Here is a 19515-nt window from a genome sequence, read left to right as displayed (position 1 = left end):
ACAAAAAATTTCACAATTTGTATGGAAACACAAAAGACCCTGAATAGCCAAAGCAATCTTGAGAAAGAAAAACGGAGCTGGAGGGATCAGGCTCCGTGACTTGAGACTATACTACAAAGCTAAAGTAATCAAGACAGTATGGTACTGGCACAAAAACAGAAATATAGATCAATTGAACAAGATAACAAGCCCAGAGAGAAACCCATGCACATATGGTCACCTTATCTTTGATAAAGGAGGCAAGAGTATACAGTGGAGAAAAGACAGCCACTTCAGTAAGTGGTGCTGGGAAAACTGGACAGCTCCAAGTAAAAGAATGAAATTAGAACACTTCCTAACACCATACACAAAAATAAACTCAAAATGCATTCAAGACCTAAAGGTCTTGAAGGCCAGACAGTATAAAACTCTTAGAGGAAAACATAGGCAGAACACTCTATGACATAAATCACAGCAAGATCCTTTTTGACCCACCTCCTAGAGAAATGGAAATAAAAACAAACAAATGGGACCTAATGAAACTTAAAAGCTTTTGCACAGCAAAGGAAACCATAAACTAGACAAAAAGATAGCCCTCAGAATGGTAGAAAAGATTTGCAAACGAAGCAACTGACAAAGGATTAATCTCCAAAATATACAAGCAGTTCATGCAGCTCAATATCAAAAAAAACCAAACAACCCAATCCAAAAATGGGCAGAAGACCTAAATAGACATTTCTCCAAAGAAGATATACAGATTGCCAACCAACACATGAAAGGATGCTCAACATCACTAATCATTAGAGAAATGCAAATCAAAACTACAATGATGTTTCACCTCACACCAGTCAGAATGGCTATCATAAAAACAAACAAACAAACAAACAAACAATAAATGCTGGAGAGGGTGTTGAGAAAAGGGAACCCTCTTGCACTGTTGGTGGGAATGTAAACTGATACAGCCACTATGGCGAACAGCATGGAGGTTCCTTAAAAAACTAAAAATAGAACTACCATATGACCCAGCAATCCCACTACTGGGCATATACCCTGAGAAAACCATAATTCAAAAAGAGACATGCACCACAATGCTCACCGCAGCTCTATTTACAATAGCCAGGACATGGAAGCAACCTAAGTGTCCACTGACAGATGAATGGATAAAGAAGATGTGGCACATATATGCAATGGAATATTACTCAGCCATAAAAAGAAACGAAATTGAACTATTTGTAGTGAGGTGGATGGACCTAGAGTCTGTCTTACAGAGTGAAGTAAGTCAGAAAAACAAACACTGCATGCTAACACATATATATGGAATCAAAAAAAAAAAAAACGGTTCTGATGAACCTAGGGGCAGGAATAAAGATGCAGACATAGAGAATGGACTTGAGGACGGGGAGGGGGAAGGGTAAGCTGGACGAAGTGAGAGAGTGGCATGGACATATATACACTACCAGATGTAAAATAGATAGCTAGTGGGAAGCAGCCGCACAGCACAGGGAGATCAGCTCGGTGCTTTGTGACCACCTAGAGGGGTGGGATAGGGAGGGTGGGAGGGAGACACAAGAGGGAGGGCATATGGGGATATATGTATACATATAGCGGATTCACTTCGTTATACAGCAGAAACTAACACAACATTGTAAAGCAATTATACTCCAATAAAGATGTTAAAAAAAAGCAAATAACCCAATAGAAAAATGGGCAGATCTAAACAGACATTTCTCCAAAGAAGACATACAGATGGCCAAAAAGCACGTGAAAAGATGCTCAACATAAATAATTATTAGAGAAATGCAAATCAAAACTACAATGAGGTATCACCTCACACCAGTCGGAATGTCCATAATCAAAAAGTCTACAAACAATAAATCCTGGAGAGGGTGTGGAGAAAAGGGAACCCTCCTACACTGTTGGTGGGAATGTAAATTGGTACAGCCACTATGGAGAACAGTATGGAGGTTCCTTAAAAAACTAAAAATAGAGTTACCATATTATCCAGCAATCCCACTTCTGGGCATATATCTGCAGAAAACCATACTTTGAAAAGATACACATACCCTAATGTTCATTACAGCACTATTTACAATAGCCAAGACATGGAAGCAACGTAAATGTCCATCAACAGATGAATGGATAAAGAAGATGTGGTATATATATATATACACACACAATGGAATATTACTCAGCCATAAAAAAGAATGAAATAATGCCATTTGCAGCAACATGGATGGACCTAGAGGTTATCATACCTAGTGAAATAAGTCAGAGAAAGACAAATATTATGATGTCACTTGTATGTGGAATCTAAAAAATGATACAGATGAACTGATTTACAAACCAGAAATAGACTCACAGACTTAGAAAACAAACATGGTTACCAAAGGGTCAAGATGGGGGTAGGAATAAATTAGGAGGTTGGTATTAACATATGCACACTACTATATATAAAATAGATAATCAAGAAGGACCTAGTGTATAGCATAGCAAACTGTACTCAATACTCTCTAATAAACTATATGGGAAAAGAATCTGAAAAAGAATAGATATATGTATGTATATGTATGTATAACTAAATCACTTTGCTGTACACCTGAACTAACACAACATTGTAAATCAACCATACTACAATATAAAATAAAAATTTTTAAAAATCTGCATGTTTTCAGTCTGTTCTACTTCTCCAATAGTAAGTTCTCAGAAGTACAGAATCTTAAGTCTGAGAAACCTCGTGAGGGTTAATGAAAATTTATGGGTGACAGCTAGAAGGGACCTGAATGACATATGTGAAGCTGAGTCCTTCATTTCACAACTGAGGCTCAGAGAGGTTGATGACATGCTGAAAGTGACATTATTACTTAAAGTCATAAGATGAGGATCCTGATCTTTGCCAAGGAGATGCCCAATTAAAAAAAATTGTTTTGGGGGTGTGTGTGGGAATGACTGAATAAATAGGAGACAACATGTGATAATCAAAGCTCCTTTTGAAGTGCTTTTATGTGAGGAGTAAAGGTGGATCTTTGTGGAAAACAAATCTCAAAGAATAAGGAATTAAGAGAGAAAGGGAGTAGCCTAAAGAGAGCATTTGAACTAGATGCTGTGGACTGCTCCAAAGCTATGACCAAACACTAGCCCAGAGGGCTACAGAATTTCTTTTATGGGTTAAGACCGGATCAAATGTTAAAGATCCATTATTATTTATGCATTCTGTCCTAGAGCAAAAAAATTAATTTAGCTTAAAAGTTTAGAATATTTTTGTATGAAACTCAAAGTGAAAGATTAAAATCCCTTGTTTACAATCCAATATCACTATGAATTTAAAAATATGAAAAAAAAATCAGCCCCTTTGCAATAACTATGAACACTGCTTCCAAATAAAAGTATCTGTCATAATCGTTAATTAGGCAAACGCATTTGGGTGGGGAGGCTTTATCTAAAAGGAAACAATGGAAATTTACTATTCACACTGAAATAAGTGGTAATTAGAATGTTACGTCCACAAGATAGCAAAATATTTCTGGTTTACATAATAGTTCCAACTAAGTCCCTCTGTGTACGCTGCACATGGAACTTATCGAAATCCTTTCCTCTCAAAAAGCTTTGTTAATTTAGAACTGGGTAACTGTAAATGATACACAAGCTTGGCGTGCACTCTCGCTCTCTCACACGTGCGCGCACACACACACTCTAGAAGGATAAACAGCAGAATATTATTGGTTATGTTATCCGTCAATAGTAGGATTTGGTGGGATTTTTATGTACTTATTGTTTTTCACTGTTTTCTCATTCACTCACATTCCAATAGGCTTTTTTGAGGGAGACAGGAGAAAAGTTATAACCATTTCTCCAGGAATTTTAGACGACCCATAGTTCTTCCATGGGAGCTTGTTACACAAGAGAATGTCACTCTTCACCTGGGACTGGGCAGAGAACTCTGGTCTACAGGACTCTTGAGTGGGTTGCACCTGCATGCTTTCAAGGATTATAGGGAGAGAAATATAAATGCTTTAGTGGTCTCAATGAAGCTGAAAAAAAAATGTTTTAGTGGTGTTCCATAGGGAATTCTGGAATCATATCATTGCCACAAAGAATGCCTTTTTCCCTTGGAGTAGACTGGGAGGATGAAGCAGAAATGGTAGTTTTTCTCATTGTGATACCCGGTACCATGCAGTAACAGTTCACATTCAGAGAGCAGGGGACACCCTTCTTTTCCATCAACTTGACCGTGACTAACACCCTGCCATGGGACCTAGCCCAGGTCAGAGAGGAATGGCAAGGAGAACAGCCAGTGATTGATTGAGGGCTGACTGAGTTCTTCCGGCTCAGGTCCAAGACCCCAGCAGATCTCTCTCCCTGCACCTAAGAACCCTCTTTCATTGTGTACCCAAATTTATTACAGTCTTTATTACAGATTACAAAGTGAAGAGTCCACACTGATAGGGCTGAACTTCAACAAGTTATAGTATTTTGTGAGCACTACTACATACCAACAATTCCTTTGTTGCTTATATTTCCCTAAAAATACATGACCTGAGAAATTTTACATCTAAAATCAGGGATAATGAAGATAGGTTTTTAAAGATATTAAGATGATGTGTTTATAATAAATAAAAAGAAAAAAGATGGAGGTCAGAAGTGCTATAAATATAGGAAGTTAAAACATTAAATAGGATGTCACCTGTCATATCAACCATTAAACAAATTTCTTGTCAGATGGAAATCTAATCAGTAGTTGCCTCAGGCAGGGGGTAGAGGTGGGATTTTCTACAAAGGGGCACTAGGGAACTTTCTGGAGTAATGAAATGTTCTATATTTGATTGTACATGGTGGTTACACAGGCGCGTACATTTGTCAAAGCTCATCAAACTGTATATGTAACTGTATACATTTTACTGTATGTAAATTATATTCAATAAATGTCACTTATAAAGAATTCTCGGAAAACAAGCCTATAAAGAGGTATGGGCTCATTTGTAGAGTTTTCCCCGTTATATACAAAAACAGAACTTTCTCAAGGGATAGGGCACCAGTTTTTTCCTTACTATGAACTTGGGCAGCAGCCCAAAATCATTCTAAAGTTATGAAGCAAACTATATCCACAATCAGGGATCTCTTCCTGCTGAGTGGGCAAAAGGAAGGGAGGTATAGTCTCTTAACAAGGTGCTAAACAATCTGCAGCTTATATAAAAGCTTCTGCTTTTGGAGGGAAATTTTACAGCAAAGGTGACCTTTTATCAAACACTGCTGGTAAGTAAGTATAGTAACTTAGAAATTATCAAGGAAAATGTTTAAGCTGTATGAGATGTAAAATTTAATAATGTAAAATAGGTCATCAGCAAACCTACAGCATCAGTGGATTTTCACTGGATGGTTTCAGAAGCTAAGGAAATAGAGGATAACAGGGCTGATTCATTCAAGTTACTGAACAAACCACAGTGAAAATAATGTAGCAGCACTAAACTTAAAAGGAGACATATAAATAAGGGTACAAATAGTAGCCACTAGAGATGTCTATAATTTCTTACTGAAAGAATCTAATTATTGCAATATAAAGTTCAGGTTTGAGTATTTTTGACCAGTTATAGTAACTTGAAGGAAACCCAAGAAGAGTTCAGGACTAACTTATGAGGCCATAAAAAACCATTAAGTTTTCATAACTTACAAAAAGGCTCAGGGCATGGCTTTGACTGATCAGTCTCTGAGAGACTCTAAATATTAGGGGGAAAGAGAAATGACTCCAAATATAAGGGGGAAATATGGAGCAAAAAGCAGAAGATGAACATTATAGATCCAAATCATTAAGCATAAGATCTAATGTAAGGATTTACTAAAACTAGAGAGCTGATTCTTTTAGAATTGCCCACAAAGTTAGTTCGTGAGCAGCATGGAAGGCCAGATTATTGCTTGATAGTCTCCACTTGCTTGGGACCCCAAAATGCTATTACCATCATCAAGCCACCAGAGTTTCTTTCTGTTTCTCAAAGTTAATGGACAGGGATCTTGCCATCCATGATTATTTTCCCACCAAAATGCTAAAGGCTCTGAAATAGCAATTATGAAAGAATTTCTAACAGCTTCCTTTTCCAACCTGCAAACCAGTAAATTAAGAGTTATTTATTTAATTGGCTCATATACAGAAATCTTCCAAAACTGCAGCTGGCTTGGAGAATTACGATTTGGTCTTCCGTTGTCCTGGTTCTTTGGAGCTGAGGAACTGTTGTTTATCTTCCATCTTCCTCCTTCCATCTGGTTTTCCCTAATGGCTTTCAATTACTAATCCTTTCTGTGGGTGATAAGATGGAAGGACGGCTGAGATTCATGCAAACAATTTCCTGGGCCCCATTTGAGTTTTCATTAATCACTTCAAGTATGATTCTCTGATGGGGTCTAGGCTGTCCTGACACACGACTGACAATGTAAGTTTGGGGAGATGCTGTCTGCCACGTTGGCCTCTTTGAGCATATCCCTAAGGAGGTGCATCTACCACCCTTCACAAACTATTGCATATCACAAAGATAATCTCTCTGTAACTCAAATGGTATATCTGTGGAAAGAGGAATGGCCCTCCGTGCCTCACAGGGACATTCTAAAGATTCTTAGCTCTCAAAGGGAAAAATATAGAGTCTCAAGTTGAATTAGTATACTTTTCTTTCTCAGTCTTAGGACTGAATTATATTAGGGCCTTGGATTTGGCCGAATTCATAAAATATAGTAATTTATTCATTTGTTCATTTAGTCAACAACTGTTTATGTAAAACTCAAGGTGCGGATTCAGAAGTGAAACAATATTGAGGGATTAAAGCCTTTGAAACCGGGGTAGATGCCAGAATGTCATATTCATTTCTGATTCATGATTCTGAAAAATTAGCATTCTTATCTACAAAAGTGTTTCCTGTGATCTGCTGGGCTATTATAGTAGCAAGCTCAAATCAGAGTAAGTCCAACTTAATATCTGATGAAGACCTGTAATATTACATAGATTATATAGGTGGCTTGCCTCTTGCTATCAGGATGTCTGTGTTAAATAGGGTAGAAACAATGAAAACATTAAAATATAAGCTCTTTGAGGCAGGGCTTAAATCTTGTACATCTTTTATTACTTCCAGAGCCTGGCCTGTTTCTTTACAAATAGGAGGTTGAATTACATGCACTTAATTTTGACAGGAGATGACTTAGTTCATGGAAACCAAGGAAGAAATGGGGATGATATTCTGCTGTGCTCTTAATTTGCTTAAGTTCCAAGACAACTTTTGACTAACATAATTTCTTTATATAGATAGCTCGTGAAAGACTACTTAGAAAATAAAGTGTGAAGACATTAAAGCAAAGGAAGGAGAGGGTTTACCCAGCTGGAGTTAAGAGAAGAAGCAGACTTAGAAGTTAGGGGAGATTTGAGAGATCCTAACAGTCTCAGCAAGGAGTGCAGGTTCAATAACAGTTCACTGACAGGAAGAGGACCAGAAGGCTTTACTTGTCTTACAATTAGGGGAAGTAGAGTTAAAATACTGGTCAATCCTAAAATGTAAATATGACAGGCAAATAACATATTTTAGCCTTAAAAGTCATTAGCACATTATTGGGCAAAGACACATGCTTCTTAATTGGACACAATTAGAGGTATCACAGTCTTTGTTAAGAGAAACTCCACTTTTTGATGAAGCAAGTAGGAGCCTTTTGATGTTATCTTGTGAACTCAGAGCGCAACTGAAGCACTGAAAAGACAGATCTTGAAGAGAAACCTGAATATGCTGTTTCTAGCGAAGGCGTGGGAACAGTACTGAGACCCATGAAGGGACATCTGGTTGGTGATGGCTCTGAGCCTAGAGTGCAATAATGCGTCACATACAAGGAAGGCCACTTTACAAAATCTCATTAATACTCATAAACACCAGTGCAATGGAACTCACAGACCTTATTTTAGAGATGAGGCAAACTGAGACCCAGGGAGGTTAAGGGCTTGCTAAGAACACACAGACTAATATATACTTATGTACTGACCATGTAGGCTTTTCTTTTTTTTTAAACTGTATTTGCTTTCTCAAGAAGGACAGTTACAGAGGTGGACAAACCCACTATTAGAAGTTCTGTATGGAAGTTGTAGTCTCCTCATAAATTACTAAATTGATTTTTTAATACAAATAAGTGACCTTGGGCACATCTAGCAGTTCTCTAAGGGCCTGTTCACCCTGAACAACTGAGCCTAACCTTGAACAAGCCACAGAGGAGACTTGGGCACGTAAATCTGACGAAGGGTAAGAGGGATGGATGTGGATAAAGGCAGAGTTAAGGAGAACAAAAGGAGCACAGCTTGGGGAGGAACAAGGAAGGAGAAAAAAAGGCCCAAAAGACTGGGAAAACACAAAATCCAGAAACCAAACACAGTTTTCTTCAGACTGCTCCATGCTACCCACTCCTCTGGTTTTTTTTTTTTTTTTTTTTTTTTTTGCGGTACATGGGCCTCTCACCGCTGTGGCCTCTCCCACTGTGGAGCACAGGCTCAGCTGCCAAGGCTCATGGGCCCAGCCGCTCTGCAGCATGTAGGATCCTCCCGGACCAGGGCACGAACCCGTGTCCCCTGAATCGGCAGGCAGACTCTCAACCACTGCGCCACCTGGGAAGCCCCTATTGTTATTTTTAAATGATTAAATTTAAGTATTTTTCTTGCTGATTTCTACATTGAGATGATACAGAAACAGAAAATGTGTTATATATATATATTTTTTTTTGTTGTTGTTGTTGCGGTACGCGGGCCTCTCACTGTTGTGGCCTCTCCCATTGCGGAGCACAGGCTCCAGACGCGCAGGCTCAGCAGCCATGGCTCATGGGCCCAGCCGCTTCGCGGCATGTGGGATCTTCCTGGACCGGGGCACGAACCCATGTCCCCTGCATCGGCAGGCAGACTCTCAACCACTGCGCCACCAGGGAAGCCCTGTTATATGTATTTTTAAGCGAAGTAAAAACATTTAGAAGACTGGGTTTGTGGGAGACTAAGACAATTAGCAGACAGACAGTCCGTGCTCCTTTGACAGGGATATAGACTCCTGTCATTTTATGGAGGTAACCAAAGAATTCCAGTAGTTATGGCAGTTTTTGGCAGGGCTTTCATTTCAACTTCAAGTTTCACAAGGCTTTTCGATACATATGCAGTCTGGCGATCCCCAAAGAAGTCTTTGATAAATGAAATTTAAATGTACAGGAAACTCCTTAAGAATAAATTAATATGAAAATATGCCAAGAACTGCATTCATTCCAAACTTCCAGGGAAACAAAACATATATACACACACACACATAGACACATGTAGCTTATTTAGCTTGGTGAACTTCCATAAAACCAACAAGCCAATTTTGCCGCCCCTCGCCATCACAGGTCATTCTTACATGTGAGACAGGTTTGGAGCTTGGAGGACTAAGTCTGAAAGTAAAGAGATTTTGGCTAGAGTCAGAGTTCTGACTCACAGTATGGTTTCTGAAATGCAAATTATATATTTTATTTGACAGTTTATATTGCTAACAGTCATGTGAGACATTTTCAAAAGCATGGTTTTGGAAGATTTAAAGTTACGTTACTAATAAGTGTAAAATTATCATAAAACCATTGCATCCTGCCATAGGTCCAGTATCTGTTGAAGCAAGTGTACTATATTCACTACTTAAAGTGTACTATATTCACTACTTGGAAGAAACTATTCAAATACAGTTCCAAGATAAAATTTTTAAAATTAACTAATAAAAGTTGGGCTCTTGGCCAATCTAGACTGCCAAAGGTAAGCTGTTCTAGAAGAGAAGGAAGTCTGGCTTTTCAACATGCTACAGCTTCATGATTAAAAAATATTTTCAAAAATGTTGAGAGACATTTCAAGTTCCTAATTGACTGTAAAGCAATTATACTCCAAAAAAGATGTTAAAAAAAAAAGAGAGAGAGAGAGAGAGAGGGATATCAAAGAAGGAATTTCAACATCAGAGGGTATACTTAAATTGCTTCTGAAACATGGTAACCTTGAAGGCCCCTTCCAACTCCATGATTCTTTGATTTATGATTAGGAATCACAACAAATTTTATGAGTAAACAAGAGAAGAATGTTTTGAAAAAAGCATTCACACACACACACACACAAGTTTCTAATTGATATTGAAGCTGAAGAAGCAACTTTAATAGTTAATGAGAGGGACTTTCCTGGCGGTCCAGTGGTTAAGACTTCACTTTCCAATGCAGTGTGTGCGGGTTCGATCCCTGGTTGGGGAGCTAAGATATCATGCCTCGTGGCCAAAAAACCAAAACATAAAACAGAAGCAATATTGTAACAAATTCAATAAAGACTTTAAAAAAAATGGTCCGCATCAAAAAAAAATCTTTAAAAAAATAGTTAATGAGAAAAATGACACAGATAACGCTTGGAAAAAAAATTTTTTCCCTGCACAACAGGCCACCAGATTTCCTAGGGACAACAAAGAATCTTCAGGATTCACTTTCTGTAGCAAAAATACTTTATGGCCATAAAACCTGCCAACCTTCCACAAAAGCTCAGACACTCAACTTACACCTTAAGGACTGAAAAAAAAAAATACGCATAGAATTCTCATCCCTAGATGTTAGAACAAGGAAAGACCTTAAGAGATCATCCCGTTCAAAATTTCCCAAAGTTGCTTTCATGAAACATTATTTTCCCAAAATGTTCTGAATAGTGGCGAGGTGATTCAGATAAGTTTGGGAGCACTCCTGAGAGTCGTAATGCACATTAGGCATTAGCAAAGCTGAGAAGCCTACAGAAAACAAATGGTTAAGGTTTTTTAAAAAAACTTAATTTTTATCAAACCTATTTGAGCACAGAACCCTTTTTGCAGTAAGTATTTATTAAAATCCTGTAAAATTAATGTTTTGTAGAAAAACCCTTGTCTTATATACGGAGGAAGTGAAGCCCAGACAGGCTAGGGGATTGTCTCAAGGTCATACACTTAGTAGATAAGAAAAAACAGATCTCTCCTTTCTAGACCCCACCTCAGTGCTCTTCCTCGTGCTGTGTTCTCTCCTACAAAACCTGCACTCCCTGAAGGATCACAGAATATATAAACCAGACCTTGGATGTCATCTAGTCCAAAGCCCTCCTATTTAAAGGTGGGAAACAGTCTCCACAGAGAGACTGAAAAGTGACAGAGAAGTGAAAAAGAAAGTGACACAGAAAAATCAATGCCTGTAGTAGAACCTAGCTCTTAATTCCAACGCTACTATCCTTTCCACAACAGCATACTAGCTCCTGCAGAGCCAACACTTTTTGCCTCTGAGGAAAAGGACTGATGAATGAGAGGGGATTTAGCTATGCAGGACCCAGTAAAATATTTATTAAACCACACTTGTGTCAGTAGGTATCTTAAATCAGTTAAACATGATTGTCTTTACTTACAAATGTCATCCACTGTGACAGGGAATCAATGTTTCAAGCTGTTGAACAGGTCATCATCCCTGTCCTGTTGGATGACACCTGTAAATAAAATAAATCTAGTTTTGAGTGAGTAGATTTTAAGCCAACTAGATTTAAGATGCATGCAGTTTAAAGCAAAGAGTAGTTTTTAAGAGATGATTCTTAATCAAGGTTTGCTGAAGAGAAACCCTTTCTGGGCTAGCTACTTCACTCTATGTCACTGGCCTTCAGCACAAAAAAATCCAGGTAATTTAACAGGTAATGTTGCCAGAATACATAGGGCATCATGGATCCTAGAGTTAAAAGCGTCCTCTAGGCACTAGCCACCTCAGTCTCTTGCCTCTGTGAATATTTACTTTCATTTTGTAGGAGGGACAACTAAGGCCCTGTGAGGTTAAATGACCAGCCCAATGTTAAATAGCTAAGTGTCTGTAGCTTGAGTCCCTTAATGTACAAAAATGTATACAGAACACATTAGCAAAGGTTATCATTAGGTTGATCAAATTTGAAAGACTCACAGGTACGTATTTAAACAAATATTTCACAGATGTTAACTTAGAATATTCAAGGCACGTCTTCATAACATATAATATAAGTATTAGGTATTTAAATACAAGCATTACTGAAAAATGCCATGAATGAAAAATAACCAAAAGTGAGAAAATGGGAACTAGAGTGAAAAGAACAATATTAAATACAGCATGCATTTAGGGCTCTAAATTCTGGTTACTTCCAAAAAAGATGTGTAGTTCCTAACAACTTTAAGTGTATGAAAAACTATTTCCTACAGACTATAGTTTAAAATGTTGGTTTCTCTGCAGCCACAAAATGCCACTCTAAGTAAGATCTGCCAGAAACTAAAATTTGAAATGGACAATGAACATTTGAAATTTCCATTCTGTACCTAAATACTCCAAGATAATGGGAAGTATTTTAGGATGCCACCATGAGGTAATATGACTGTCACAGTAACATTACCACCAAACTCATATTGAGTGCTCACTTTGTGCCACGCCCTGTTTGACTATTTTATACATACTATCTCATTCAGTCAATTCTCAGCAGTTGATTGTTATTACAATTTTACAAATAAGAACATTAAAGCACAGAGAATTTAAGTAACTTGATGAAGTCACTCAACTGGTAAAATGATAGAATTTGAGCACAAATCTATTTGGTGACAGAATCAAGCTCAAATGACTATATAATACTACATTTCTTTAATATGGCAACTTAAGATACTAAACAATATAAGAATTAGCTAACACAATTACAATTAAAATATATAAAGTTATCCCAACTAAATCCCACACAACATAAAACATGAGAAAATTCTCACTTTTTCTTGGGGGACGAAAGGGAGGCTCAGGACAATTTTCAAAGTAAAATTATCTTAATGCCAAGGAATTAAAACTTCTGATGTTAACCTTAAACACAATACAATTAAAATATGACAAATGAAAAACTTAAATTGTCTTTCATAATTAAAGAAAAGTATATCTTCCGGATTTAGTTACTTCGTAAGTCCATAAAGAGAAAAATACTCCTGTTACTCAAGGCTGACTGATTCTCAAAACAGTATAACAGTTATTGATAGACTGAATTTAATCATGTGTATTTGAGAATACATATTATCTATCAATTTGCTAAAGAACAGAACTTTCATAAAGTAAATTATCTTTAAGGGAAACAAAGTAAGTTTGATAGACAATGTGACCCCCTTAATTCTTTATGTAATATAGCTAGTGTAAGTTATGCTTCTGACCAAAACCCCTGCTGAACTTCTTTACTAGGAGTCATTTTTCCAACAAATTTTTAAAACTGTGAAACTGACAAAATAGGAAATAATCAGGAGTACAAAAATATACCTGACATATTTTAACTGAACAAGAATTAGATATACCAAAGCTCAGCATCACAGAAACTAGACATTAAGGAAAATGCATATCCTTTCCAAAGCACTGTGGAGAAGTCACTTTCTTCTGGCAATAATGGTTTTCTTATAAGAACCCCAAACAGAAGACGACAAAGTGTGGTTTCATGGTAGCTTACCCTTTTCTCTGATACCCCATCCTGGCCTGTAGAATCTTTCTCATCAAGTGTCTCTTTCGGGACTGGCATATGTTTTTGGTATGCTGGCTCTCTGTTTAAGGTTGTGTATCCTATGTGCTCATAAATTGGGTTTATCGTCATCTTGGCAATGTATTCTGCTGCCTTGGTTTCAATATAGAGAGTAATCAATCCATCAGTCACCAGATCGTGGATGGACTCAAAGCGCTTCTCCCCAACAAAGTGCTTTCCATCGTAGTAGAGCCTGAAGTTTCTGGTTTGACTTCCAAATCTGCCTCAATGAAATGGGAAAGATGTTTTTAAGAAAAGTAAGCAAGTGAATTCCTTCTGAAAAAATATTTAAAACTATTGCTTTGTGTGTGTCTTCTTTGTTTAAATAAACTGTGGCTAATCTCTATGAGTTGTCTGGAATATGGAAAATTACACTTTTGAACACAAAGAATGAATCTGCAACAACTAGGGATAACTAGCCAAAAGCATGCCTACCCTAGTAGGAAAACCTTGCTCTTATTCATCTTTTTTAAGCCACTTCATTATGCCTGTAGGAAAAACAGGGGAAAATAAACCTCATATACTATTAGAACACATTCAATAATCAACTGGTCAACTACATAATATATGAAATTTCTATATTAGCATGTTCTCTCCAAGTTGATCAATAAAAGTATTCAATGTACTTCAGACCCCAACATTCATATCTTTCAATGGGAAAGCTCCCTTTACAGCTCACCTGAGTGTGATGCCAGCAATCATTTAAAGTAGAGCTGATTCCAGAACCTGAGTCATACAGTAGAGCAGGATGGCACAGAAACATACTTTTGCTATTTCTAGCCATGGGTCAAGGACTTGCTCTTCCCACTTACATAGTCATTCTTCTGTCTGCTTGTTGAGTTTGGGCAAGATATGCTTGCAATATATATAGGGCATATAAGTTATCAACTATTAAACTCTAGAAATTCTGTTCTCCCTTTCGAGTCATCTTTCAGTGACATTTTAAAAAACCTGAAGAATGATTTACTTTTATGATAATTTCAGTATTTTGCTTCCTGTGGCAAACCTTGGAAATGGATCCAAGTTGGCATGACTAGCATCAGTGTCCTTCCAAGATGACAAAGACAAGAACATGCACTGACTTTAATAAAAGCTGGTGCCAAAAGGCACCAAGGGCCAAGTCACAGTCTCTGGAAGCTAGCTCCGAGTGAGCCTAATTTAAAACTAAACAAATCAGAAAGGATATATTTAATTTCACTGTTAAAAACACACAGAACAGAGATGAACTAAAATACTAAATTAATAGCTGTTTAAGTAAAGTGTTTAAATAGAACTGCAAACTTATGCAACAATACTATTCTGGCATAGGTTACATTTCAGGAGGACAGGAGTTAGAACCTTCTTAAGATTTCACTTTAAATGTGCCCTAAAAAAGGGAAACAAAAACAAATTTTTAATAGTCGCCTGAGGTATCTCTGTTTCTGTCGTTCAAATTAAGACTTTAATAGTTATTTAATCTAGAACCCAATATTCTATCCATACTGGTCCTTCTTCTAAAATAAAATTGATCTACCTTTTGGTTCTTTAAAAGCAATTAAATTTTGATTTATACTCAAGTGAATGATCCATATAATTCCACTTTCCCATTCTCATTTTCCTCTAATGTTAAAGACATATTTCTCCTAAGTAAATTTTCATTATAATGCAGGTCTAAAAAGTTGGAAGGTAAAACTTCTACACCAAAGTTAAACATAAACTTTTTCTCAGTTTAATATACTGCTATTTCCTTTTCACTAATTTTCATCATCTGTTACTGAGAAATAAACAGCCATTTCATACATTTTATAAGGTTCATATAGCAATAAACACAACACTGTTTAACATTAAGTTCCTTTATATTTCAGTTGTATTCAGAGGCATTTCAGTAAGGCATTTAGACCATTTTACTCCTGCAGGGGCTTAAGATTTTACAATAAGCAGTTTCACAATGGGTATAGCACTTAAAATAAAGACTATCTAAGTAATGGTGGCAGGTATTTGTCACTCAACTGTCTTCTGAAATCTGAGAAGTATGGGAGCAGAGGGTGGAAGGGAAGATGGCTAAACTGGCCTATGTGGGTTGGGATGGTTAATCGAAAGTGGAAATCTAAGGTTAGATTTCTTGGCACTTGACAATGGAGTTGTTTCTAAGCCATCCAAGGAGAGAGTTTCCTGGCTACCTCTAGGTTATTGGGCAAAAAAGTCTAAATAAGTTTGTCCATTTCTCTTTCTCAACTCAGTGACTTTAAGAGACCCTATGCACAATTCCCAGTTCCTCTTCAGCCTGTACTTGAGCTCTAGACTTCCAGTCCAATCAAGCTTCCAGCCTTAAGGAAGCTGATCAGATAACTAAAATAACTCATAATATGGGTTGATTAAAACAATATCAAAGGACAAGAAAATGAACTTCCATTTTGGAACTATGACAATTATGACTGAATTTTTAAGAAAAATTGCGTTGTTTTTACTAAAGGAACTATAAGCTTTGTATGCCTACTCTGAACATCCCTCTTTTTTATTTTGGAAGCTACATAAAAAACAGCATCGCCCTACAGAATGACAGAGAGACTTCTCCCCTTCCTTGATCTGAAAAGGCATGACAGAGAATCTTTGAGCAAGGTGGGGAATGAGTGTGTCTATTCTACAAAAAAGAGTCATAAAAAGGAGATGCCGGGCTTCCCTGGTGGCGCAGTGGTTGAGAGTCCGCCTGCCGGTGCAGGGGACACGGGTTCGTGCCCCGGTCTGGGAGGATCCCACATGCCGCGGAGCGGTTGGGCCTGTGAGCCATGGCCGTTGGGCCTGCGCGTCCGGAGCCTGTGCTCCGCAACGGGAGAGGCCACAACAGTGAGAGGCCCGCATACAGCAAAAAAAAAAAAAAAAGGAGATGCCAAATCTAAGGGCAAATAAAGAATCCTTCCTTATAAAACTTATCGCTCACAGACTGTCATTTATACAATAGACATTTAACAAAACACCCAGGAACTCTTAAATATTAGGTAGCTCATAATAAAGTTCCTGTTTCCTCGATAACCTCAATGGGAAATAAACAAACATAAAAACAAGTCAATACAAAGACAAGATGAAATTGCTGAATTTTAAATAGTTCATCTTTAGATTGATTTCTAAAAAATGGTTATAATAATGTGTATAACCTTGTTCATATACAGAAAAGTTACATTTCTCTACAGTGATACATGAAACCAAGTAAATCCAGTATCTCCCTCACACTAAGAAAACCAAGAAACTCACTGTTTAACTAGATCTGACATATTACACTTAAGCCTACATAAGATCTCAGAGCTACTGTTTATGTCCCAGTACAAAAGACCTTTGCAGTCCTGAAATACGGTTTGGACAGGGACAGGCAAGTCCTGGGTCCTATGTGTTTAACAGAAAACCTCAGGCTTCAGCATCAGACAATTTAAGTTTAAATCCTGGATCTGCCACTTAGCTGTATGATTTTGGGAAAATCATTCTTCAGATTCTGCATCTAGAAAACAGGAATAACATTACCCTATACAGTAATAACATTACACGGCTGTGAGGATTACATAAGAATATTTAAGTTAAAGCTAAGTACAGCTGACCCTTGAACGACACAGGTTTGAACTGCACTGGTCCACTTAGAGACACGGGTTTTTTCAACAGTAAATCCTACAGCACTACACTATCTGTGGCTGGCTGAATCCTCAGATCTGGAACCATGGATACAAAGGGCCAACTGTAAGTGATATGTGGATTTTCCAGTGTGCAGAGGGTAGGTGCCCCTAATCACTGTACTGTTCAAGGGTCAACTGTATATAGTACGTTCAACAGTAGTCCCCTTTCTCCTCTGTTAGCTTAGACCTCTGCAGAGAATGACAGATGATTACCAAACAATAAAGTAAAACAAAAGATGTTTGATAAATATGCACTGAAGACAGTTGAATAAATAATTGGTAATGCTGGTTGTATAGGAACATCTCTGCCCGGGCTGACTTTACAGTCAATGAAAGACAAGGAGTTCTTTGTGACTTTTTTTACTCAGGATACCCCTGAGTATGTTTATACTACGTGGTTAACTGAGTGGAAATACAACAGAGTGCAAAGAGGGGAGGAGAGAAGCTGGGAGAGTCCTTCCACAGGGGCTTGGGAGTCAGGTTTCTGATTTCAAGGAAGAAAGGTCAGTAAATATACTTGTATTGAAAGCAGGACATATTAAATGGATCTAGTGATGACTACTGAACTCTTGAAGGCAGAGTACTGATTTGTAAAAACTGTTAATGCTAAACCATTTTCCCTGCATTTTTATAGGAAAATATTCTTTTCACTTTTTCTTATATTTATTCCCTGCTTCTATCCTTTCTTTTACATATCTGTTCATTTTTTTGATGAATATGTTTGAAACTGTATAGGTCCAACCCTCATGTAGATAGAGTTCAACAAGATGAAAATTCATTTTCTCCAAAGTGGTACTGCAGCTAACAAATAGAAAGACTGGGATAATCTGCTCTGAACTGCTACTGTTGTATATAATTACCATTTTCTACAAAGAATGTCTTTTTCTCCAGTGATTCCAGGTTTTGGTTTTCATGTTTTAAAAAATTGTTTAATGCTGTGCCCAGCTGCATTCAAATGAATTTCAAAATCATAATTCTAACAGCTAGCTTTAAAAAGTGAACAAAACCCTTAATACCATCCTTTCTATTTTTTAGCAAGTAAATTGCACTCATAAAAAATTCAATCTAGAGGTACAAAGTGATGAAAATATATACAGAGAATAACCTTTGGGATCTTACTTTACTTTTTCTAAAACCAAGAATTAGTTCTGATTTGAGGCCAAAGTATTTGGAAGTATCTCCAAAGGAAAGCTCCAAGCTAACAGATGTTTTCTGTTAACAAACAGGAAACAAAACATATACAACACACTTGTCTAAGTTAACAATAAAATGTTAGAACTATTTCCAGAAACCAACACAGGAAAACAATTTTATTTATCACAAATATGTATTTGTGTATTGTTTAGCAGAGTCAAAGAAGCTAACCTAGTGGTGAAATAAAAAATGTTTCGGGCTTCCCTGGTGGCGCAGTGGTTGAGAGTCCGCCTGCCGATGCAGGGGACGCGGGTTCGTGCCCCGGTCTGGGAAGATCCCACATGCTGCGGAGCGGCTGGGCCCGTGAGCCATGGCCGCTGAGCCTGCGCATCCGGAGCCTGTGCTCCGCAACGGGAGAGGCCACAACAGTGAGAGGCCCGCGTACCGCAAAAAAAAAAAAAAAAAAAAAAAAAAAAAAATGTTTCATAAATTCTTCTAATCATAAACATACTCTCGGAACAAGGGTTAAAACAGAGACAAGAATATGATGAGGCATTCACTTAAATACTAAAAAATGAATTTAGATTGACTAAGAAAGGCTAAGGGAGAGAGAACTTAGCTATATACAATTTCACAATATTTTCTCCATCTAAAATTTTGTTAGGATACTACTTTTTTCTATCTTGCTGTGTAATTCTGGGTGGCAAAATGGGGTAAAATATTAAAATATGTGAACTCATGATGACATTCCCTTGGCAAAATAAATCATCTTCAAGAAAGAAGCGAACCGATGTACCTAACCAAACGTTCAAAGGTGGCACCAGGCAGCTCTGCAAGGTGGAACTGATACGGAAGAAGAGTTGAAGAAAGTCTGTTTAAGAAAAGAGTTAGACATCCCCCCACACTCCCTAATCCTGTCCCCAGTGCAACCCCTTCCCCACTCTGGTGGAAGACTTGAGCTCTGTTCTCTGGATAGTAAGTCAAGGAGATTTTGAACTGAGGAACGCCAGACAGAGTTGAAGGGAGATACCATCCTGAAAACTAAGTGAAAGTTTTAAATACTGAAGATTGAGACTTCACCTCTCTTCACCACCAGGTTAGAAGGCTTGTACCTTTCCTTATAAGAAGAGTGGAAGATTCTTCTCTGGGAAATCCTATCAGCTCAACTGAAAAGACTTAAGAATAGAGACATCATCCTATAATTGGGAGGCTTCTCTCAAG

General features: G+C 37.6%; 1 protein-coding gene across 3 annotated transcripts in view; it reads right to left on the bottom strand.

Annotated features, from left to right (window-relative positions):
- CHN1 (chimerin 1) overlaps positions 1 to 19515 on the bottom strand; it is a 196247-nt gene that overhangs the window by 72678 nt on the left and 104054 nt on the right. Inside the window, exon 7 of one of the 3 annotated variants that reach the window (XM_081242992.1) lies at positions 13454 to 13742. The exons of 1 other annotated variant lie outside the window; for it this stretch is intronic. In XM_081242992.1, coding sequence (XP_081099118.1) covers positions 13454 to 13742 — 289 coding nt within the window. Of the gene's footprint in view, positions 1 to 11383; positions 11463 to 13453; positions 13743 to 19515 lie in introns of those variants that run through there. One more of the 3 variants, XM_081242994.1, reaches the window with a different exon arrangement.

Source organism: Mesoplodon bidens (genome assembly GCF_964165515.1).
Source record: "Mesoplodon bidens genome assembly, chromosome: 8".
NCBI lineage: Eukaryota > Metazoa > Chordata > Mammalia > Artiodactyla > Ziphiidae > Mesoplodon > Mesoplodon bidens.
This window is presented reverse-complemented; position numbering and strand designations above follow the sequence as displayed.